Genomic DNA, 23,800 nt, shown 5'->3' with positions numbered 1-23,800 from the left:
AGAGAACCGATGGATAATGAGCCGTTGAATCATTAGAGAGCTTACCTTGATCTCTCCTCTGAAGGCTGGGATTTAATAATGAGTGCATAAATTTAATTTTAAAGTGACTGAAAGTCACTGAAAGATCGTACAAGCAGATTGCACATCTAAAAATCCTAAGGATTATTAGCACAACTTTGCCTTCTCTCGCTGTCTCTCTCCATCTCATTAGGATGATGCTCAACAACGTTTCTCTTTGTAACCGGGTCAATAATGTGGATCCGGAGCTTCGACATTCGTGTTGGAGTCCATCGCTGCCCAGAGGTCAGAGAGGAGACGGATTTCTCATTTCTATTCGACTGTTTTAATTTCCCCAGAGATCTTGGGACCATCCTTGCCCTTAATAGAACTTCAACAGCACTGTACAACATAGTTTGAGGAGCTAACAAACCAATAATGGTTCAATCTGATTCCACAGGCACGGCATTTAAACTAAGCATTGTACAACGTTCATGTGGTTAGATTGAAATTCATTACCTGGTTCAGCAAAAGCTGCCCTTGTTATGCCGTTGTTCTTTATATTTATATATTAAGTTAAATTAAGAAGAAGAGAGATCAGACAAAGGTTGAGTACTTACTGCAATTCCTGCAGGCCCGACTGGCCCTGTCTCCCCATGTGCACCCTGTCAAACAAATCGGATTTAGGTTGTCCATTATGTTTTCGCAAAAGTTTACATGGCAATGCGTCAAGAGAATTCTGACTACATTTTTTAGTAATCCCAACTGAGACACCCTGCATTTTTAAACATGCTCAAAATACAAGCAGCATGTATTATATATCAGGTCATTAAATACAGAATTAGACGAAAGCATCGACTGGATTTGATTGACTACTTTTAGATGTTCTGCATCTGCTAGACAGCGAGGAGATCTATTAAGTTCTATTAAACAGCTGTCACACCTTGACTCCATGATCTCCTTTAGGACCTCTTTTCCCCTAAACACAGACACACAGAACAGTAAAACACAGCCATTATCATAACAATAATATTTGATTATATTTTACTATTTGATGGAGCAAACAAAAGGGCATTTATTTGCCAAATGCATAGGTCTGAGATGCATATGAAATGTTCACGCCGATTCATGATGAACACTTTGTAAACTGTAGCAGCTCGACATACCCGAGGGCCTATGAATCCCTGAGGACCTTGGATTCCTGGTTCACCCTGGGAATGAAAGGAGAACCTCAACCTATTTATTTACACAATACACCAAACGTCCGTGTATTAGAAGTTTCCATGTTTCCATACCTTTGGGCCTTGTAGTCCAGTATAACCCTGAAAAATAGATCGACTTCATAACCAACCCTAAATAATTTGACCAAATACAGTATAATGTGTTTCAAGGGTAGCGTTTGCTTTCTGCAGCAAATGAAATAAAATACGTATAAAAATATGGTATGTGCCGATAAGAAACATACCTTCTCTCCAGCTTGCCCAGGTGGACCCTGAGCGCCTTGAATTCCGATACCGTTCTCTCCCTTTATGAGTAACACAAAAGAAATTCAATCACACAACCAGCTGTACTCATTTAGGCTTTTACTCTAAAACAAATACATGCAAAGCCAGCAAGGGTATTTTTGTACATCACAATGGATGAGCTCAGATATTTAATTTATGCATTTTAATTTGAGCAGGAAGCCATTGTCTAAAAAAGCTTTCATGCCACTTCTAAAAGACTAAAAAAGTACACAATAAATGGTTTAGTTCTCTCTCCTGACTAATGGTACAGTATATTGTGCATCCTTACCTTCTCACCCTTCTGACCAGTCAGTCCTGGGACTCCATCCAACCCCACTGGTCCAGGTAAACCAGCTAGACCCTAAAGACAAACACATTCATATAATACCACTGTTAGAATGATGTGACTTATTTCTGTGATATTTCAAAGACTAAATGCAACTATATTGTATTTATTGATGCATTTGGCAGATTATTTTAGCTTTGAGCTACGGGAACAATTAAACATGCAAACTACATTTGTGTCACACTCAGTAGCAACCATTTTGATGTAACTGGAGACTTGAATACGGACAAATCAAAATTATTGGCAATATATACAAATGTGTCTCATTATGTTATCGTAGATACATTCATAATTTATTTTTAGCTGGGTAAGGAGAAAGTTAGAGAACTAACATTATCTCCCTGCTCTCCCCTTTCTCCTTTAGGACCTGGTTTCCCACGTGGACCCTGGAAAGAGTGAGAAGCTTTACAATGGAACATCGATCATGTTTTTTGCATGCATGTTTTATGGTATTGTAAAGTATTTTAAGTGTTACTTGTAAAACACAAGACTTACTTTGAGACCAGGTTCACCAGACTCCCCCTGTGAGGAAGATGAATTATAATAACCACAATAACAAAAGATAATCAAATATTTACTTATGTTGTTTATGTATATTGCATGCTTCGAAATGAAAAAGAACACCGAATCTGTGCATACTCAATAATTCACACTAACCTTGACAGAGAGTCCAGGAGGCCCAAGGATCCCAGGTTGCCCCGGCAGCCCAGGGGGACCTGATACCCCTGGGAAACCTGGAGGACCCGAAGAGCCCTTTTGTACAGGAAATTAAAATGTATTGAAAAACACGGAAATATTCTAAACTGATTTTAACACAAACTGGAATTTAACTTGGACATTCAGCATAAAACACTCACAGAAGATCCAGGTTCTCCTTTACGTCCTGGAATAACCTCCATGCCTGCTCCTATCACGTATCCTGGCTCACCCTGCGGGAAAATATAATCGAACGTAATGTAAGGTACATTATGTAGATCACAACCACAATAAACATGATGCCATCTGTGTTCCTATACGACATGGACATCTGAATGACTAAACTTACTCTCTCTCCTCTCTGTCCTTTTGGTCCAGTATGACCAGGAGGCCCCTTGGACACATAAAAAAACAACAGTGAGAGATGGAGAACATTTGTCAAGCATAGTAAAGTAATGTGTGTTACTGCAGTATAAAACACGCGACATTTGATCAAAGCGGGCGAACTGACTAGTTATCGTCATTCTTTTTCTTTCCATCTGTGAATCACTCAAACATAATTACAGCTTTCCAGATTCTTCTATTGGACATCACAAACACATTTTATATGAGTGAACTACTTATCTAAGTACACCACAATAAACTAAAATATCACCACCTACATTGTGTCTTACATACCATGTCACCAGGAGTTCCAGATGGTCCCTGCATTGAATTAAGAGAATAGATCAAATACACTAAAAGCGCAATAATCTTACTGTATATGTTTCATGTAGTATGCTAATCTTTTACCCTTTGCCCTTGAGAGCCAGGGGGTCCAGTTCTACCCGGTCGACCCGGTAACCCGGGGATACCATCGATTCCGGGAAGACCCTGGTATTTGTTTCGTGAGGGAATAATACAAGCAAAACACAAATTTGAATTGCACAATCCTACGTAGTAGACAAAAACCGTTGGATGTTTCTCAAACAGAACATCACAACATCTTCCATGCACATTTGACTTTGAGATCAAACACAGATCAATATGAAGCGTCTGTATGTCTCGCATCGATACACATCACGAATACAAAACAAGGAGGCATATGCGACAATGGATGATCTTGTTAGCACAACCTGTCACATTACATTCGCTATTCAAGTGTCGCTTTGATATGACAAGCGCTTTCATGTGTTTCCTCTCAAAGAGATAACAGAGAGAAAAAAGGCCTGCACAAATAACCAAGCAATGAATCAGATCTATGATATTAATAATTACATTTAATCCTTTAATCTACTAAAACAACATCCGGGTAACAAACACAATCCAGTCATTTACAGAACAGCTGGGTTTAAATGATAAATGCTGCAGGAATTAAAATGAAAATGATTTTAATAAGAGTAGGCTGTGGGGTTGTTATTGTTTATATAGTAGGATTGTGTGGTTCAGTATCAGTTCTTCAGGTATTTGCTGTACTTACCCTCTCACCCTTCTCTCCTTTGGACTTAAGACTGAATGAGTCATAATGCCCTGGGTTTTGCTTCAAGCTCTATGTCAATAAAAACATATTAAAAACAAACAGACTTATAAAAATACTTTTGATTGGAGCGATGATGAAAAGAAAAGAAACTGCACGAAAACTTCAAATGTCAAAATGTCCTTAAACTTTTGTTAAATCCGTGCAAGGATCGTTTAATCGCAAAGCCTTAAGTATAATTAATAATTGTAATAAAGGATTTTTTTTCACACCAAAAATAATAATTTCAAAGATAACTACAACTATATTTACCGACATATAATAACTTTGTTTGTAATAATATATTTATTATAATGTGTGAGCTTTTAAAATTTGACTGGATTTTGATTGGCTATCAATGTTCTAATGTTAATCTTAAAGTCCCTGTGAACCGGAAATTGCGACTGTTTAACTTCCGTATTCTTGGAAAAAAAATTGGAAAAAGAATGAATTGTGGGCGTGGTTTGTTTTTTACTGAGATTTGATTGGATGCACAAATTGTTGCATTTTGAAATGGAACTGGGAGCATACAGTTGGAGGGGAGGAGTTAACAGATGCTCGGCCAGACGGTCTAACTTACGTCATTTGGTATGGATAGCCACTAGAGGGCGGAATGTATTTTCAGATCTGAAGATTAGGAGGGCACATGGATTTTAAAAAGAGAATGACCCGCATTGGTAAGTTATTTACAGTAAACGCTGCAATATTTCTTGAATAAAATAGGAACTGTAATGTATCATTTCACGTGGACTTTAAAGTCAAAAAGCTTGAAAGTGAATCCAACTATATTGTTCCTCTGTTTAGTTGTTGTTATAGTTATGTTGTGGACTCAGTTATTCTCTTAAATTTAGAATGATTTCTATAACAATATTATTTTTCTATCTTTCATTGTCGTCCTAGATGTCTAGACCATTATTATGCATACTATTTCAATACAATTTCATTTATATAGTGCTTTTCACAATGTGCACTGTTCCAAAGCTGTTTTACAGATAAAAAACACAAAAAAGGTAAAACACAGCACAGTAACATGTTTATATAACAAGTAAAATTATTCTTTAGCATATTTTGTATGAAGTGAATGCTTGGCTGAAAAGATGTCTTTAATCTAGATTTAAATTGGGCGAGTGTGTCTGATCCTCGAATAGTTTAGGTGCCACGTATGAGAAAGCTCGACCCCCTTTTTAAATTCAGATTTCTTGCTTTAACTTAGAAAGAAGACAGTCAAAGATGAATAGAAAAAATATACAGCAATGTGTGCTGTATGACATACCAGGCCACCAAGACCAAATCCATCGCCCTACAGTTAAGTAACAACAACAGCGATTAAGATGCAAATACATCATCTTAATATATCATAATATCAACATTCACATAGTGGCCACTTACCTTCTCTCCTTTCTGACCCTGCAACCAATACCAGATTTAGAATGAGGTTTCAAATAAGACCTATATATGACAACTGAAGTATAAGTTTCAATCTGATAATGAAAAACACGGTGAGGTGTTACCCTGCAGTTGAGCGGACAGGGCCCTTCTGGTTTAGGAAGAGGCTCTGGGTCACTTGTAGGTGTGTCTAGTTGAGCAGACTGCAAAGAATGGATAAACAGAAAAATGTCTCAGGTTTACAGCATGTAGTATGAAAATATTACCCATAAGTCCACTGTGATCTCAACGGCTCACCTCATCATTCGGTTTGAACTCTGATTGTAAAGCTTCACTACAGAGGCTGCTGATCAACTCTCTCTCGATGGTGGGCAGATCATCGAAGTCAGTGGCGAAGAATATGTTCTTGTAGGTCGTGGGGGAAGCGATCGTCCTCAGTTCCTCAATATCGGCTTGACCAATGCCGATGGCCAGCACGCTGACACCTGCAAGTCCAAAATAATTGAACATGTTTATGTAAATTATTTGATATAAGAATAAATGACATGAATTTCAGATTATTTGGGGGTATTTGATATGTCCCTCTTTTGACATCATGCACTCAAGCTGGCATGAACTCAACAAGCCTGTGCAAAACTCAATGATCCATATAACCCCAGCATGATTTGACAGCGTTCCAAAGAGCATCTTGTGCACTTTAAAGGTGGCAAGAAAATCTGCCCTTTTCTATAAAGGCTTTGACACTGTCAATAAGTGACTACATATCAGGCAATATCTTTATTCATTTCAGTTTATTTTTGTGATATTTAATAGATAAAAATATCACAAAAATGTAAATGGCCCACTTATTTCCAGGTTTAAGCATACAGTTATGTTCCTGATTTGCAATATGAGTCACAATTTTAAAACGTATACGCTATAATGATTTATATACTATATACAATAATTTTGCCTGTTTTTCATTATATTCCTCACCCAGGGCGTGTGCTATCCGGGAAGGCGGCTCTACATCATCCTGCGCTCTCCCGTCGGTCAGCAACACTAAAACGTGAGGAACTTCCTGTCTCATTCCCAAAGACTCCTGAAACAGCTCCCTGAGGACATAGCTGATCCCACGACCTACATTTACAATACACATTTTAACACACTCATCAATAACAGTTGTCATCAAATATTTAAAATGTTGGAACGTGCATGTGCACCTGTTTTTGTATTCCCCCCTCCATAGCGAACTTCTCTGAGCGCTCTCAAAACCGAGTTGCGATCTTTGTGAGTCTTCAGGTCGAACTCGATCCTGGGCTGATCGCTGTAGTGAACTACTGCTGTCTGAGCAAAACAAGTTAATGAGATGGTTCAGCCCACACCTTCACCGTTTGATGTTGGCTGCCTTGATGTTCGATCAAAGTTCTCATTTGTTTGATTTTCTGCTCATTACGGGAGTTCGACACCTACTGATACTCAGTGAGGTTTAAAGACCATCGTCATGTTGCTTCATGTTTTACCTGTGTTCCTTTAGGTCCTATAGAGGGGAAGTAGGTGACGATTCTGAACAGGAAGTCCTTCAGCTTGCCAAAATTATTGGAACCAATACTTGAGGATTCATCGACCAAGAACACAATGTCTGCCTTCACCCTGCCACACACTATCAGATAAAAGAAATACACAAATTGGTCACACAGGTAGTGTTTACAGTCAAAATTTGAAACGGAAATGAAAAATTCTAGTTAGACCAAATTTAAATCAAAGATTTATTTGGAGCATAAGTATCACCTGGCCCAGGAGGCGGAGTCTCTACAGACAGGGTGGTTCGTTCCTTTGCTGTGGTCATTCTGGTCAGTGATTGGGCCGTCTGGCCTACGGTGACCTGAGGCCTCACGGCAGGTTTCTGAGTGGTAGTGGGTGCGCTAGGGGCTTTGGCAACGGGTGTTCGTGTGCTTGTAAGGCGACCAACATTGAGGTTGGTATGAGCTGAGACAGGAGCAGGTGTGGGGCTATGCACAGGAACGAGACGAGGAACCCCCACTGTAAGACAATCACACAAAGCAACTTCTGAACACAAATATAACAAACGAAAAACAAACAAACATAATTTATTGATATAACATATTTTTATTTATATTTACTTTTTTACAAAGACAACATAGTTTGGACAAAATAAGAATAGTAAGTCAACTATAGATTGTATTATTGACGCATTCGCATGGCCCGAAGTTAAATTCAGCTCTGTATAATAATTGTAGTAAATTAAATTAATACAACTCAACAGTTATTGATTATTTTTGGAGGTCTACCGGAACAGAACAGAATATTTTATTGTCATTGTACAGTGGTACAATTACATTTTAACTATGTTAATAGAAATATTCAATATCATTAATATGGGAAATTAGTATAATTTAACAAAGTATATAGTTGATGATATTAGCAAACATGAGGTCTTACAGATCCTTTTAGTGATGGTTGTGACAGGACCCTCCACTTCTCCATAAAGCGGCCTGATGGAAAAGATGTAGGTTCTCCCATACTGGAGATCTCTGATCTTGTAGGAGGCAAAAGTGGAACTCAGGAGCTCGGAGGAGATCACCACCTCTACAGAGAAAACGGCATTAAGTAGATGTTTACTCACAACGTTACATACGTTTCTAGACAGTCAGGTTCAAAAGTCTATTTTCTGCAAAAGATCTGCTTGAGATGAGATGAACTCCTTTTATAGCAGTTTAAGGGCATGATGGCTTCCAAAAATGTTAAGCATTTCTCTGGGTCAGACCCTTTTATGTGTCATAGGCTTAAACCTTCATGTTGAAGCAAAGGACAGTCTCATTAAAGGATGGACCCGGCTGACACCATCATAATAACAGGAATGAGTCATAGATATCTTCTTGACATTATCTAAACTCTCTACTCATTTTTTTTCTTGTCTCATGCATCAGACATAAAGGCCTTTGTGGGAGTAACGCTTATTACAAGTGCTTATCTGCAATCGTTCTGCCCTGCCATTTAATGATACTCATTATCAAATAAATTGCAAGAACTAATCTTTGCTTAGTTTTGCTTTGCGAGGTGGCAAAAAAATCATTACACAGGGTTTAGGAGAGAAATGTGATTTCTTTGCACACCAACATCAGTTAATTTCTGTACTTTTAAGCATTTGGCGGGGAAAGCAAATTACAAGTTGACACCAAGTGACAAGACAATTATTACAATTTTGGCTTCATTGGTTCTTACTTATATGCATATTAAAGTTCTTACTGTGTATAGATTCTTGTGTTTCTGACCTGAAATGTGTCTCCAGGACAGCAGATACCCGGAGACTCCGGCCACACTGGTCCAGTTCAGTACAGTGCTGTTGTCTGTGGTGTTCAGGGCACTAAATCCAGTCACTTTAGGCAGATCCACTGTAATACACAACAACATTCTGTGAAACAAATGAATTTATATTTACATCATACATTTTTGATTTTGGGGATCCTAGCACAGATATTGACTTTCAAAATGCAGCAGTACAGATAAGAGACTCACAAGTGCGGGCGGTCACCATGGCTGGACTTCCTTCTTTGTCTCTGACCATTGCAGACACCTGGATCTTGTAGGCGGAGCTAGCAGGAAGACCAGAAATGGTAAAAGATGTGGTAGAAGAAGATACAACCTCACTCTTCTTTACTCCACCTGGGGGAAACGCACACAAGAGAAAAATAAGGATTTAATGACGGTTACATGACAGGACTTTGTCTTTCATCCACCTGTGCTTTTATTTTTTGCAAACATGCGGTTTCTCTGTTGGTTTTCAATTGCTGCCATTGTATGCCACATTTTTAGTATGCTGCAAAAAGTTACAAAAAAAAACTTTAACAAAACCAAGACAGACATATATTTGTAGTGCTACTGATATTTAAGGACTGTGCCCACCCTGGAAAGGGTTCCAGGTGATCTTGTACGCAGAGGCCCCTGGCATTTTCCTCCAGCCCAGTGTGAAGGAGCTGGCACCAATGTCCACCACCTTCACCTCACGAACTGCCTCAATCACCTCAGAGTCTGACATATATGCTGCAAAGAACAAGACAAAACAAGATGACCTGATCACATCATTTAAAGATACTAAACCTAGATGATACAAATCTTGGATGGCCAAGCCTTCCAAGTAAATGGTTGGCCAAAGTACGAATAATAAATGATATAAATTATAAACATAACTTTACTAGCAGATGACAACATTGTCTTAGCATGACATTATTTCTAAATATTTCTAAAATCACAAAGATGGATGTAGATGAGCTGCTGTTGCTTATTGTTTCCCAAAGAATCAAAAAGAAAAACAGACTCCTTTGGTTGCATGAAATTCTTTAAAGACAAAGGAGTTGGGAAAAGCTTTCACTCTGTTACGATAGTTTTACTGTACAATAGCAACATGTGTTTGGTGTAGTTTCCTGCTCTTCACAGGAGCTCAGATGCTTAAAGTGAAGATGTGCTGATAACAGTGTGATACTGACTGCAGTGAAACACATTCATACACACACACAAAGATCTACGCGGGCACACAAACACACAGCTTCAGTAAAAATACTGCTCCACACAGCTGTGGTCCTAAAGCTGGGGGCTCAAAACACAGGAGCTGCCAATCAATCTCCTGATATCCCACAATCCCTTTGGAACAACGGACGGAACATCTCCATATCCCCACCCCCGGGTGCCTGAAGCGCCTAATTAAGCGATCAGAGTTTCCTTCTTATGGCTTTGATAAAAGACGCGTGTCATTGAGAGCACACACAGAGCAAAACAGAGTGATCCCGAACCGCAAAGACAAGACATGTCAAGTAACGGTTTATTGTTAATGCATTCCTACCGAGCCAGAGAAACGAAATGAAACACTTCGGAGCACTTACCATGACACAGACAACAATAAATAGAGCAGGATATACTTAAACTGTTACGGCTTTTAATAGCGCTTCAACATTCTGGTCTCAAATGTGTTTCCAACATCTAGCCACCAACTTCTACAGCTATTTTTTACCCCATTATTTACTGTCTGCATTTCAATGTGTCTATTAATATAAAGGCAAAATGTACACTAGAAGGCAAATAGGATCACCATGTTAACTGATGTATAATTGGAATCGCTTTTTTCTTGATATCTGTGAATAAGTTTAACAGAAGAAAGTCTTTTCTTGGAGCTGGTTAGTACCTGTTTGCTGTGAAAGCGTGATTTCCGGCCCTTCTGTGTTGCTGTAGAGAGCATAAATGCTGATAGAATAAGCAGTGTTTGGCTGAAGACCAGATATGCTGTGTCTAAAAACGCTGCGGTCAAGATAGCGGCTCTGGGGACGCACCAATTCTGGGAGAGAAAATAGGCACACATTTAACTCAAATCAATTAGGTTGTGTTTGAATCCACCGAACTGTAATTTTGCTAAAGGAATAGAAGGAAAGAAAGAAAGAAAGAAAGAAAGAAAGAAAGAAAGAAAGAAAGGGAGTGGCGTGGAATAGAGTAGTAAGGAATTGAATGGAATGGAACGGAACGGAACGGAACAGAAAAGAAAGGAATGGAATGGAGTGGAATAGAATAGAATAGAATAGAAAGAAAGGAGTTGAGTTGAGTGGAGAAGTATGGAATGGAACAGAACAGAACAGAACAGAACAACGTATAAACGGGGACATGTGATAAATTTTTACCTGAACTCCAAGTGAGTTTGTACTCCGTGGCCCCCACAATTGGGCTCCACTCCACATCGATGGAGGAGCTGGTGTATGATGTCACTTTAAAATTTGACACGTATCCAAGAGGAGCTGTGAAAAAAAATCACATGACATGAGAAGCAAGCTTAAGTCTGCATGGGCTCGCTGTCAGATCGTGTTTGTCAAGACAATATGACAATGTGTCGGGTGACTCACAGGTCCTGAATGTAGCTGTGATGCCGGGTCCGGCCACAGAACCGAAAAGCACATACAGAGACAGAACATACTCTGTGTCATGGACCAGATTCTTCAGAATATATTCAGTAGTGCTGCTGTTCAGAGCCAACTGCCTGGGTCTATCTCTGCCTGTAAACTCTTCACACACATAAACAAACACAAATATAAATACAGTGGATTCAATTGTTCATAATATTCATCAAAAAAGAATTGGTGAGATCAAACAAATTGCCAAAATTGCACACACACTGAGAACATACAAAGTATCAGTCCAAAGAAATGAAAAAACACTTTTATCTGAATTTGGCAAAAAGTAGATTAGTTGAAAACTTTGACGTTGTGTCCCACTTCTGCGGAAATAAAAAAATTGAAGCTGGTATGAATTTAGTTAAAAATGTTATTTGAGAAACATCTACAAAAAAACGAATGACAATAGTCACAGATTTGCTTTGACATAAAAATTTTATTTCTCATTCATGCTGCTTCACAAAAATCTGAAGTGCATCTTGTGTGTTTCAATATAGAAATAAAAAATGTGCTTAATAAAACAATCGTTATTTCATTTTAAGTTTCTCAAAGTCCCAAAACCTTCTGTTCACTTCAAAGTTAAAACGAGATCCTGACTCATCCTGAAGAATTTTTAATAAAGTCACAAATCTTTGAACCCCACTCGACCGTATATATAAAAAGAGCTCATTAAGTGATGCCAGGTAACCCGTTCTCTCCCAGCTTGCATCTTGCATCTTGCATCTTGCATCTTGCATCTTGCATCTTGCATCTTGCATCTTGCATCTTGCATCTTGCATCTTGCATCTTGCATCTTGCATCTTGCATCTTGCATCTTGCATCTTGCATCTTGCATCTTGCATCTTGCATCTTGCATCTTGCATCTTGCATCTTGCATCTTGCATCTTGCATCTTGCATGATCAACCACTTTGGCTCCTACTTCTGTCATGATTCTGCCTTCTCTTGTTTTTGATTTTCTGGTCTAGGGGAAGAATCATGACAGACCCACGTGTTTTATGTGGAGAGAAACATATTATTGTCAATCAGGACATAATGTGCGTTCTCTCCAGTCTCATCATTTGGCCCCGCCCCTCTCGTTCGTAGTATAGCTTTCCTCCTGTGTCTCATTACCCACACCTGCCCATTGTTATCTCATTTGTTAGTCTCCCTATATAATGCCCTCTTGTCTATTGTCTTGTGCTTGTTCGTTTTGCATTCATGTGTCTGTATCTCGTGCCTGTGATTGCATCATATCTTTGAGACATTCCAAGTGTCTGAGTTGAAGTGAGTTTTAGTTATTGGTTAGTCTGTTGTTGTTTGTCTAGTGTTGTTAAGTCCTCCTCCAGTTCTTGTATGTTTTTTTACCCCATTGTGGGCTTTTGTTTTGTTCCTGTTTTTATAGATTAAATCCCTTGTTAACCCCTTCATCCCTGTGTCTGCCAGCATTTGGGTTCTCCCCGGAGATCTCTCCCCGAGATCGTGACAGAACGAACGAGCCAAATTTGAACCCAGCAGGCAGCATGGACACTGACCGCACAAGTCTGGTCCATCGCCTCTGCAGCCTTTGCCAGGGAAGTGAGACTGTGGAGAGGTTCCTTGACATTGCTGAGCAAGGCGTCTTCGGGGAGGAGGAGCAGGCGGTGCTGTTCAACACCGGTCTCAGAGAGCCACTCTCTCGCTCGGAGATGAGGGCAATGAGGCCGTTGGACTTCGACGCTGTGTGGCTAACTGCCGCAGCTCGTTCGGAGTCCGCGACCTCATTGAACACCTTTGCCTCATCTCCGCTGGTTGCGATACCCGAGAGTGGTCCTCTGCAGATCGGTGTTGTGGGCATCGCCAAGCACCACTCTCCAGCCTCTCCACAACCGCCCAGTCTCACTGGCAAGCGGGGGAGACGGGAATCCTGGGGTCCTCTTTGGAGGCCTCCAATCCGGAGCTGGACCTGCCCTTCGTCTCCTTCCTTCTGCCGGCTACCGGACGGGTGGCGAGACTGAGAAGGAAGAGGCAAAAGAGGAGGGTACAGAAGCAAGTCCGGTGGTCCCGTCAAGTCCGGTGGTCCCGTCAAGTCCGGTGGTCCCGTCAAGTCCGGTGGTCCCGTCAAGTCCGGTGGTCCCGTCAAGTCCGGTGGTCCCGTCAAGTCCGGTGGTCCCGTCAAGTCCGGTGGTCCCGTCAAGTCCGGTGGTCCCGTCAAGTCCGGTGGTCCCGTCAAGTCCGGTGGTCCCGTCAAGTCCGGTGGTCCCGTCAAGTCCGGTGGTCCCGTCAAGTCCGGTGGTCCCGTCAAGTCCGGTGGTCCCGTCAAGTCCGGTGGTCCCGCCCTGATTCTGCATTCTCTTGTCTTGATTTTCTGGTCTGGGGCAGAATCATGACAGACCCACGTGTTTTATGTGGAGAAACATATTATTGTCAATCAGGACATAATGTGCGTTCTCTCCAGTCTCGTCATTTGGCCCCGCCCCTCTCGTTCCTAGCATAGCTTTCCTCCTGTGTCTCATTACCCACACCTGCCCATTGTTATCTCCTTTGTTAGTCTCCCTATATAATGCCCTCTTGTCTATTGTCTTGTGCTTGTTCGTTTTGCATTCATGTGTCTGTATCTCGTGCCTGTGATTGCATCATATCTTTGAGACATTCCAAGTGTCTGAGTTGAAGTGAGTTTTAGTTATTGGTTAGTCTGTTGTTGTTTGTCTAGTGGTGCTAAATCCTTGTTAGTTTAGTCCTCCTCCTCCAGTTCTTGTATGTTCTTTTACCCCATTGTGGGCTTTTTTGTTCCTGTTTTATATATTAAATCCCTTGTTAACCCCTTCATCCCTGTGTCTGCCTGCATTTGGGTTCTTCCCGAGATCGTGACCCTTCTCTCGCACTCACTTTCACTCACTTCCCCTGTGATGCAAGAACTCATCTTCAAATTCATCTATATGAATCTGTCAGTGCGTGCGGTGTGAGTCACAGAAGCCCCCTTTCGTAAGAACGCTCTTCCGGATTGCTGCTTTAAGTTCATGGGCCCGGAGCACATCGCAGTGACAGGGAAGAGAAACTTTAAAGACTTCTTTTGGAGGGCCATCAATTTATTCCTCACACTCATCTCTCTTTCAACCGCGCACACATAAATTCACCTAAACACGCAGCTAAAGTTGAAGGCATGAGTCACGAGGAGGCTCAGCGACGCCTCGTGTTGTCACAGACCTGTCGCTTGTGTGAAAAAGGTACTATAAATCAGAGAAACTGGAAGGAAGAGAGAATGAAAGGGGTGACAAAGAAACAGACTATGCTGAAAATGGTCAAGTAAAAGACAAGGTGTCAAAAAAGAACGAAACAGTGAGGGCTTTTATAAACGTACCTGCAGTAGGTCCCCATGCCAGTCTGTAGCCGGTGGCCCCGGGCACAGAGTTCCATGAGGTAACAGCGCTGCTTGTGCTCAACGCCGAGGCCTTCAGGGTTTGTACTGTACTGCTTTCCACTGACACAGAAACACAGCATCGGTTTTATCATATAAATAAACATAAGATTTAACAGTCAAATCTTCATTTGGGGCCGTTCTAAACGTCTTTTGTTGATTAAATGAGTAAAACTCACATGTCTTTGCTACGGCAGTGGTAATAGGCCCTTCAAAGTCCACAAAGATTGGGTTGATTGTTACTGTGTACTCTGTTCCAGCATGTAGGCCTTGCACCATGTAGAAATTGAAGTTGTTCCCCAGATTTACATTCTCAATGTGACCCTCTGTGAAAATAGAAAAGATTTGCATAAATATACTTTTTTGAACCACGGCATTCTAAACAGACCCAATCGTTCTGGTTACCTGCTGATGACCAGGTGAGTCTGTATCCCGTGGCCCCTCTGACAGATGTCCAGCGGGCCTGGACCGTATCTGTAGTGGCATTCTGCACCAGCAGTTGCTTTACAGGAATCAGTTTCACTGCAAAGTGGTAAGCGGACAGGCTTTTGGTTATTGTACTCAGTTTGGAATCTAGTATAGTTTAGAAAATGAAAGCAAAATAAAGGTTTGGACATAGAAACACAAGCATAAAATGATGACAACATTTTAGATTATACTGCCATCTGTTGGAAAAAAGCAGCGATACACAAAATAATTGTAAAGTTCATGAAATAATCACTTTTTACAAACAAACGGGATAAATCAACATTCAGAACCAAAACAGCATTTGTCAGCATCCAGCTAAAGTAAATACTGAAATAATGTGCATATTATGAATGCATTTTTATAGCAAATTTAGCATTTTTATTTTCTCATTTGACTCATTTAGAGGGTATAAAAATCATAAAAAAGCTTACAAGTTCTTCCTGTGACCGACACAGACTCACTGTTGCCCTCTGGGTACATTGCGTAAATGCTAACCGTGTAGTTCTTATCCTCTGCTAAGGCGTCAATCACATGAGAGGAGGTTTCGCCCGTCAGCATCTGCTCATAAACGAGGCCAGGTCTGTCCGCTGAGATGGAAATGATATCACATACGTAGTATCTTAAAAACCTTCTAACATAAGATCTTTCATGATGGCAGAATTTCTGTAAATATGAAAGAGTGCGCTACATGCGCAATATGATACATCTTTATTTTCAGACAAAAGTGTACAATTATTCTCAAAATGTATGTTGGATTTTCTCACGTCTTGGAATGTAGATTTTATAGGCATCTACTTTTCCAAGCGAAGATGCCCACCCCAGGCGCAAGGTGTACAGTCCTTCTTCAATCACACGAAAGTTTGCAACAGGCGGCACAGGAGCTAAAACCAAGAGGATTATCAATTCCTTAAATATAAATAACATTTAAGATATGTATGCAAGTCTTTATATATATATATACTTAATGGCACTCACTGGTTTCTGTGATAATAGAAGCAGACTCGCCAATGCGTCCAGGGTATATGGCATACACTGTGAGAGAGTACTCCGTTTCAGGACTCAACCCAGTTACCAGACTACTACCAACATCTCCTTTCAAATCAATCTAAGAAAGAAACAAAATCACATTTCGTAGTATTTCGGCTGTAAAAACCAAATCACATTTACAAATATACGTTTACTGCCACAAAAAAAAAACATGTGCTTCATTCCATCTGCTCTACAGTGCTTCCTGGGGTTTGTATATGTGCACGGGCGACCGTATCTCACCTGTCTCTGCTGTGCTGGGAGCAGATGGCCCTTCGGAGACACGGGGGTGATGAGCAGCCTGTAGCCGGTAACATCTCCTGTGGCCTGACTCCAGGTCAGCTTTAGAGAATTATAACTCAATTCACTCACAAGCAAATCTTTAGGACCTACGATTCTCTCCACCACTACACAACAAATAGAGAGAGTGAGGAAATACGGAAATAATTAGAACAAGTGCAAGAACGACAGACGGTCGGATCAGATAGACAGGTAAGCTTGATGGATTTTATGGGAGTGCTACCCGGGAGGTTTTGTTTGATGGGTCGAGGAGGTTCTGAAGCTGTGAAGCAGATGCGACGAGAGAGTTTGGGAAGCAAGTGCTCAAGAAAAGAAAAATCTGGGCTGAGCATCAGATGTTCCTCGTGAGGTTCTGTAACAATTTTCCTCAGCTCAGACGGATCAGCGTTCCTCACCCCTGAAGAACAAAGCAAACATTGTTTAGTAGAAAAGACACAGAGTAGCTTTTCTATTTTCACGTGTAATCATTATTTATTGCATGGTTCTCTGAAATACTCGCATACGATTGGTTAATTGCGACATTTTGCTTTTATTTATTGTACGATATAAATAATGACCACTAACTGTAAAACTGACCGACATAGAGCTGCGGAGACCACTATGATTATGAATTAATAAGGGAATGTTCAGTGTTTGTTGAAAAACCTCAGGAGTGACAAAGTCTTCCAACAGCAATGACAAGACATATGAAAACTGTGATAAAATGATTCACATTTGGTAAAAAAAGATGCCCTATTTGGCATCTTTTGTAATTTTGACCTGTTTCTAAACAGAATTTTTTATTGAAATTTGGGAGAAATATTGTTAGTATTTCACAGATGAAACAAGAGCGACCAAACCTAAACGCATACCTATAGATAGAAAATTCAGCAAAACATTAACTGTGTTTTCTGTCATTTATAACCCAACACTGTAATACACAAGGGGGCGTATCTGACATATATGGCACTGTATAGAAGAAAAGATTCTGGTGACCATCAATGTTTGTTAAAATGATCAGAAATGCTGGTGATGGCTGGCAACGTTTAAAAAAAGTGCTGGCAGTGAAAGAGTTAAAAACACAGCATGGAGGCCCGGAGGGTGCAATTACATTCACAGCTTTACAAATGTGTCCAGTGCGAGGCACTTGAGTGACCCTCATGTGTCTCAGACCTCAGTCTCCAGTGTTATCAGACAGTGTATCAGTCGTCGACGTGTCACAGAGAGTGATGATGGCAGAACAATGCGGCGAGTGTGCCTGCCGTACATATGTCTCAGATGTGGTGGACGCGCTGATTTATTCACGTCTTTTTGTGGGAAAACTGATTAGAAAGGCAGGACACAGAGTTAGTGTGTGTGTGTGTGTGTCGATGGGGGCAAAAACAAATGAGCTTGATGAAAAATTACAGCAATTAGTCGGCCAACGGGTAATGAGTCATAATTATTTCAGCACTCTGGGCGTCAAAACGGAAAGAGCGTTAGAAAGTCGAGGAAACACGATTGATGCTTGCACACACAAACATAGAGTTGATGTCTTGGTGCATTCAATGTCATCAACACACACGCGCGCACACACACACACACACACACACACTTAGATATCTTAAACAAAAGGAAATTACAAAAAATTTACTTGTTAAATTAAATCATCTTCTAAAGACAAAACAAACACAAAAACATCAAGTTATTTCATAGCTTTCTAGTTATGCTTAGCTTTAGAAAATCTTATTGAGAAATAGGGAATGAGGAGGCATTCAAATATTGCTGTGGTCAGGCAGAGGTCTACTGTCCAAGAGAAGCACAAACAAGGTAAAAATCCAATGACTCACCCACAGAAAACAGGGAAATCCCACTGTCTGCTACTGCTGTAGCCGGACCATCGACCAGATCATCTGACTGACCTGTAGTGATCAAAACAGCAATCTGAAACCAAGAAAAAAACATTGTTGGATGCATTTCATGATCCAGCATACAAAAACACTTGCAATGCATTCATAAACCACCTTAAAGTCAAATAGAACACATTTGTAAATGCCCGTAGATCTTCAAAAGGCTATCTTGCTAAATCGTGAGTTGCATACAAAGTTGTGTGTCCCTCATTGACTAAGAATTTATTTACGAGCGTAAGCGTTCAATCTGCCATTAAAGTCTGCACGCAGCACGAATTATCATCTCTTTGAAATTATAATTCCCCAAACTGCTGCGGATCCAAACCTACAATGTCACACCAGCACATGACTACTGTTTGAAATAAAAACATCACATGGGTCACCAAAAGTTCACCCGCATCCGTACAACAGGAACAGGTTTATCTATATGCAGCAGTTACAATGTGTGTGTGTGCTGTGAGTTTGAATAAAAGGTCAAATCTCTGAAGTTCATTATGAACGCACACAAGTGCTCCTCACCAGGTGCTCTTCTGCAGAACCAGCAGCTGTGTGTGCTTTAGAATCCTAATCAAGCCCAAAATTAGGATGGGTGGGACACTGCGGCACTGAGCGTGTGCACTGCAGCCAGGACATGACGTCCGGAATCAAGGGATTGATTAGAAGTGCAGCTCTCTGAGATATATTTGGAACATGCCGCTGTGAATATCTGCCAAGATTTTGAGATGGAGAATCCTTTAAATGGCATTTCGATGCTTTCCTTTGATTTATTTTAGTTTCAAACAAGTTTTGGCATTTTCCTAAATATTTGTTTTCTCTTTATTATGACAGGTAGGTAGGCTTTCGTTTTAAATGTGACTTCCACACTATTTAACCTGTTCCACGTCAGGTCCCTTTTTGAGCATACACATGAAAACGCACTGTTGGAACTAAAATGGCTGTAACTCATGAAATCTTTGGAATAAAGACCTACGGTTGGTCTCGTTTGAAAGAAGACAATCAGAAGATTAGTCCTAAAAAAAGAATCACAAAAACAATACTTTTTTTGGAAAGGGATTTTTTTATGTTTATTATAAAAATAAATAGATAAAAGGTTTAGGTTATACAAGATAATAAAAAAGACAATAAAAAATATTACAAATCAGATTTTTTTTTCGAAGGTCAAAGTCCCAAGGGTCAACAAGTGTTGTATCAAGTTTGGTCATGATACAGAAAATTTTGAGGGGTCTGTAAAGTTTTTTAGCCGCCATACCACCTAAATCCTTTAGGGGGCCCATAGACTTCCATTGGTTTTAACACTTGAACTAATATTTGATCACAAAGGACATTGAGATGCTTTTTTTACTCTTCCACATACCAGACACAATTGAAAACTACAAAAGCACAGGAACAACATAAAAACAATTAATTTGTATGAACATTTTTGTATAATATGCTTTTGATGCACACTAATTTATGAAACAATTATCATTTATGTATCAATTTATCTTCCTAAATAGATTGTTCTTCTAAACACTGATCAAATGTGTATTCTAGTTTATTTTGCTTTTCCAACAATATAAAGTTTGTAATGATAAGATAAGAATTTACATGCACAGTATTGATGTAAATGTAGGTGTTCCGCGGAATGTGTTTATGTTTGATACACGCTGTTGCCCTTTATGCATCAATTTCATTTCCTACATACTTTATTTTATAAACAAATCATAAAATATGTATTGTAGAGTCTCAGACCTTTCCGACGATATATATTTTGTCAAAATTAGATTATCACAAAAATATGGAAGCAAACGTGGGTGTTCCGTATACGGAACGGTGACAAGTGAAAGGACATTAACAAATCTAAGCACACTCTTCGTAAAAAAGAAACAATTACTCTTTCTAAATTAATTATTTGAAAAAACACCAAAAAGAATTGTATTCTAGAGTCTTAGACCTTTCCAATAATATATAGTTTGTCATGATTCGACTAGAAATTCCATGCACAATATTGAAGCAAACTCAGGTGACAAGTGACAGTTAAAGGGTTAAGCTCCAGTGTATGAAATTAAGCGGCTTCTAGCGGTGAGGTCTTGAATTGCACCCAACGTCACACTCCAACCCTCCCTTTCGAAGCACTACGGTGGCTGAAACAGGCCTAAGATGCCATCACGTTTTTTTGCTTCTTTGCAGAAGGACATAACGTATTTATGATATGGTCTGTTGAGCAGTTTGTCCGTTTGTTTGGATCTTTAAGGCTTGCATGTGGGCATCATCTATAGACCACGTTGCAAGACGTAAACACTGGTCCAGAAGGTCATTCATTTTTTTAACATTTCAAAAGGGTATTCAGCGTTGAACCAGTGCTGTTTACGTCATCCAAGGAGGTCTATAAAGAGATCTTGTTAGTCATTTTTTAAGTGATTGTGAAGGAAGTGTCACACCTTTGGGGCATTGTCTCTGACGATGGCGGAACTGAAGACAGACTCTACCAGAAACTCTAACGCCAGACCAGTGCGACTGCTTCCTCCCTCATATGGCACATCCTCCACGGCCCTGAGCACCTCCTCCAAAGTCAAGAAATCGGTCAGAGCTATTCGCATCCTGCATAGAAACACACATGGCTGCTCACACACATATGCACTTAGTTTTTTTACATTTATTCCTCTATGATACAACGAGCCACACACATAATTAAATGTTTCATTCCCTCATGATCGCACTTCTTGTACTATGTAAAATGTTGTTGTTTGTACCTGGGCACGTCTGAATAAACAGTCACCCCAAAACGAACGCCTTCCTGTCCAAACACACTGCCCTGGAAAGCTCTGATGATGTCTGCCATAAACTCTTTGATCTGCTGGAAGCTGGATGGACCCACTGACCAGGATTCATCCACCAGGAACACAATATCTGCAGGCTGGGCTGTGCGACATTCTGGAAAACAGCGATTTTGTTTTGTTGTGATTTTAAGTGATGTTGTTTTAATACTGTAACTGTTAATACAGGAATAGACAGCTAATAGCAAGCACTAATGCATCATTTACAATCCAGTAACTACAGTGTTTAGCATGATTGGGCAAAATTTGTCATTTAAATCCTAAATAGGAATTTGTATTAAATTGGACAATGAATTTGATTAAAAAGAAAGAATCTACTATATATTGCAATTAAAATAAATGTGTAAATGATTTCACGAGAGAGAAATCACAATAGCCCTAAATAATAAGAAAATGTGCAAAAATACTTTATAACAAATGTACTTATTTTTTCGATTTGAAGTTTTGGAAAACTGGATTTTGCGTAAGACTTTGGCGTAAGTTGTTGCATCCATCTCCATCAATGTACCATAAATTCAAAGTGTGCTATTGAAATCCAATTCAAATTCAGGAACTCACAATGGTGCATGAACCTGAATGTTGATGTCTAAGTCAGTGGTTCTCAAACTGGGGGTCATGGCACAGATTTTGTGGCATTTTATGGAATATAGAAATTTATAAAAGATTTTATGTAACCAAACATCAGAAAAATAAGACCTCCAACCCAAATAATTGATGTTCCAGCATTGTATAACTGAATGCATTTTTGGTTTAATGAAAATTCCCAAATTAAGATTATAAGGCTTTTTGGGGGGGGGGGGCGCAAAGCAATGCACTCCACATGAAGGGGGCCTTACAACGAAACAGTTTGAGAACCACTGGTCCAAGTTCAGACCATCCACGATGTGTAATGTTGATTTATGTATCAGTCACCATTAGATGGCAGTGCATACTCAAAATAAAACACTCATTTTGATAGAGGGACAAAAATGATACACCATGACCTGCACTTTAGAAGCCACATCAAACAAGAACAACAAACGTAGCACAGAAGATAAATGCCAGACAGCCGGTGCTTGTGTTACGGTTTGATGACCTACTAATACATTTAGTTACATTCTGCATTTAGCATAGATTCTTCAAACCAGATTAAAAAATGTCATTTATTTTCATTCTTTGATCACCCAATACAGCTTTGGTTTTGAGGTGATCGCTCAATATTCGTGAAACGTGACTACTGGCACCAAGTGGACTGCAGATGTCCTCTGAATCAGACATCTCTCCTTAAACGAGCCATTTTAGACAGAAACTAATCAGACACCGACACCAAGCACTAGATTTGACTCAACAGTAGCAGACACTGTACGGCCATCTGGAGAAAATTGTTTTACAAACCCACACCTGAACACGCAGCAAAACCGAAGGAGACAAATACATCCCCAGCTTTTCAAAGCCTCAAGCTCTTACGCTGAAAAAGAACCTAGGCTCTGCATCTAGAATTTACATTTGAAATGCACATTAGTAACTTGCTGACTGAAAAAAAAGAAAGAGGATTTTCTTTTTCCCCAGCAACATGATAACAGAATCCATTATAAACTCGGAATGCACAGCAAGCTTAGAAACAAAAGTATATGCATTTAACAACAGGAAGTTATTGATGATGTGACAGGAATATCATGCAAAAAAAGTCTCATTTAAAAGTTGCTTTAGCTGGGAAAATCTGTGCCACCCACAACATATAAAGGAAACAAATACACTAGGCTTTAGTGATTTATCACAGATATACAGGGCGCCGTGAGAGAGAGAAATGCTATCATGGAATATGTAAGTTCAAAAGTGATCTTTCAGCCTCAAAACTTTTATGGTCTAGTGAGGATATTCTCTGCAGGCATTGCTGATGGTCCAGAGGCATTCAGCCAATGTTGGAGAATGGGGGGAAAGGATGGATTTGGCAGCTGTCCTTTTAGTCTGAGCATCGTAACTACTTAAGTACATACTTCAAACTTCTAGGTTTAGCGGTGGGGTTAAAATGCCTGAAAGGTATCTGTTGGCATTCCCATTTATCTCAACGCAATTTAGGAAGAAAGCAATTTAAAATCTACTAACATTTTTATATTCAGGAGCCTAATGTATAAACGTTGTGACGTTGTGTATGGACAAAATGGGCATTGTAATGTGTGTATGCAATATTACAAGCACATATCACGTGTAAAAAGGGTGTAAATGTGTGCATTCACTATGGATGCTCTTGACAGTGCAAACACACAATTTTAAGATGAATCATAAAGATATACAGTATAAATATATCTATAAAACTATATGCAATCTATGACATACTAACAACATTTTCCCCAGATTTCAAATAGAAATATTGTTACTTTTTCGCATTTACTTGCAGAAAATTAACACTGGAGAAAAACGTGAAAATAACAAGAAGATGTTCTGTACTGTTTCAGACATCAAATACTGCAAAGAAAGGTTGTAATATTTGTAAATGTATTTAGTAAAAGCTAAAAAAATTATGTGATAACCTCGATTTCCAACATAATTTTCAGTTTTGTCATTCTGTCAGTCTTTCACATTTGTTGTTAGATGATTTTGTCACTCCTGA

The 23,800-nt window shown here is 39.7% G+C and overlaps 1 protein-coding gene across 1 annotated transcript in view; it reads right to left on the bottom strand.

Annotated features, from left to right (window-relative positions):
- The window catches only part of col7a1l (collagen type VII alpha 1-like), a gene marked incomplete at both ends in the record, with an annotated part of 47,110 nt that overhangs the window by 20,411 nt on the left and 2,899 nt on the right, over window positions 1-23,800 (bottom strand). Inside the window, 40 exons of the mRNA XM_079454386.1 lie at window positions 618-662; window positions 941-976; window positions 1,164-1,208; window positions 1,293-1,319; window positions 1,463-1,522; window positions 1,792-1,863; window positions 2,181-2,234; window positions 2,344-2,370; window positions 2,506-2,601; window positions 2,706-2,777; window positions 2,894-2,938; window positions 3,223-3,249; window positions 3,337-3,417; window positions 4,004-4,072; window positions 5,313-5,339; window positions 5,429-5,446; window positions 5,551-5,628; window positions 5,723-5,910; window positions 6,401-6,544; window positions 6,628-6,751; window positions 6,928-7,067; window positions 7,196-7,447; window positions 7,868-8,014; window positions 8,701-8,820; window positions 8,945-9,091; window positions 9,332-9,469; window positions 10,605-10,754; window positions 11,092-11,205; window positions 11,311-11,469; window positions 14,676-14,795; window positions 14,912-15,058; window positions 15,138-15,254; window positions 15,632-15,787; window positions 15,965-16,081; window positions 16,176-16,305; window positions 16,470-16,633; window positions 16,750-16,923; window positions 18,335-18,428; window positions 20,815-20,974; window positions 21,127-21,307. Of these exons, the coding sequence (XP_079310512.1) occupies window positions 618-662; window positions 941-976; window positions 1,164-1,208; window positions 1,293-1,319; window positions 1,463-1,522; window positions 1,792-1,863; window positions 2,181-2,234; window positions 2,344-2,370; window positions 2,506-2,601; window positions 2,706-2,777; window positions 2,894-2,938; window positions 3,223-3,249; window positions 3,337-3,417; window positions 4,004-4,072; window positions 5,313-5,339; window positions 5,429-5,446; window positions 5,551-5,628; window positions 5,723-5,910; window positions 6,401-6,544; window positions 6,628-6,751; window positions 6,928-7,067; window positions 7,196-7,447; window positions 7,868-8,014; window positions 8,701-8,820; window positions 8,945-9,091; window positions 9,332-9,469; window positions 10,605-10,754; window positions 11,092-11,205; window positions 11,311-11,469; window positions 14,676-14,795; window positions 14,912-15,058; window positions 15,138-15,254; window positions 15,632-15,787; window positions 15,965-16,081; window positions 16,176-16,305; window positions 16,470-16,633; window positions 16,750-16,923; window positions 18,335-18,428; window positions 20,815-20,974; window positions 21,127-21,307 (4,262 nt within the window). The remainder of the gene's footprint in view (window positions 1-617; window positions 663-940; window positions 977-1,163; window positions 1,209-1,292; window positions 1,320-1,462; window positions 1,523-1,791; window positions 1,864-2,180; window positions 2,235-2,343; window positions 2,371-2,505; window positions 2,602-2,705; window positions 2,778-2,893; window positions 2,939-3,222; window positions 3,250-3,336; window positions 3,418-4,003; window positions 4,073-5,312; window positions 5,340-5,428; window positions 5,447-5,550; window positions 5,629-5,722; window positions 5,911-6,400; window positions 6,545-6,627; window positions 6,752-6,927; window positions 7,068-7,195; window positions 7,448-7,867; window positions 8,015-8,700; window positions 8,821-8,944; window positions 9,092-9,331; window positions 9,470-10,604; window positions 10,755-11,091; window positions 11,206-11,310; window positions 11,470-14,675; window positions 14,796-14,911; window positions 15,059-15,137; window positions 15,255-15,631; window positions 15,788-15,964; window positions 16,082-16,175; window positions 16,306-16,469; window positions 16,634-16,749; window positions 16,924-18,334; window positions 18,429-20,814; window positions 20,975-21,126; window positions 21,308-23,800) is intronic.

The sequence above is a fragment of the Barbatula barbatula genome (assembly GCF_947034865.1).
Source record: "Barbatula barbatula genome assembly, chromosome: 4".
Taxonomy (NCBI): domain Eukaryota; kingdom Metazoa; phylum Chordata; class Actinopteri; order Cypriniformes; family Nemacheilidae; genus Barbatula; species Barbatula barbatula.
Note: the sequence above shows the minus strand (reverse complement) of the source record. Positions and strands in the feature narration are given on the sequence as shown.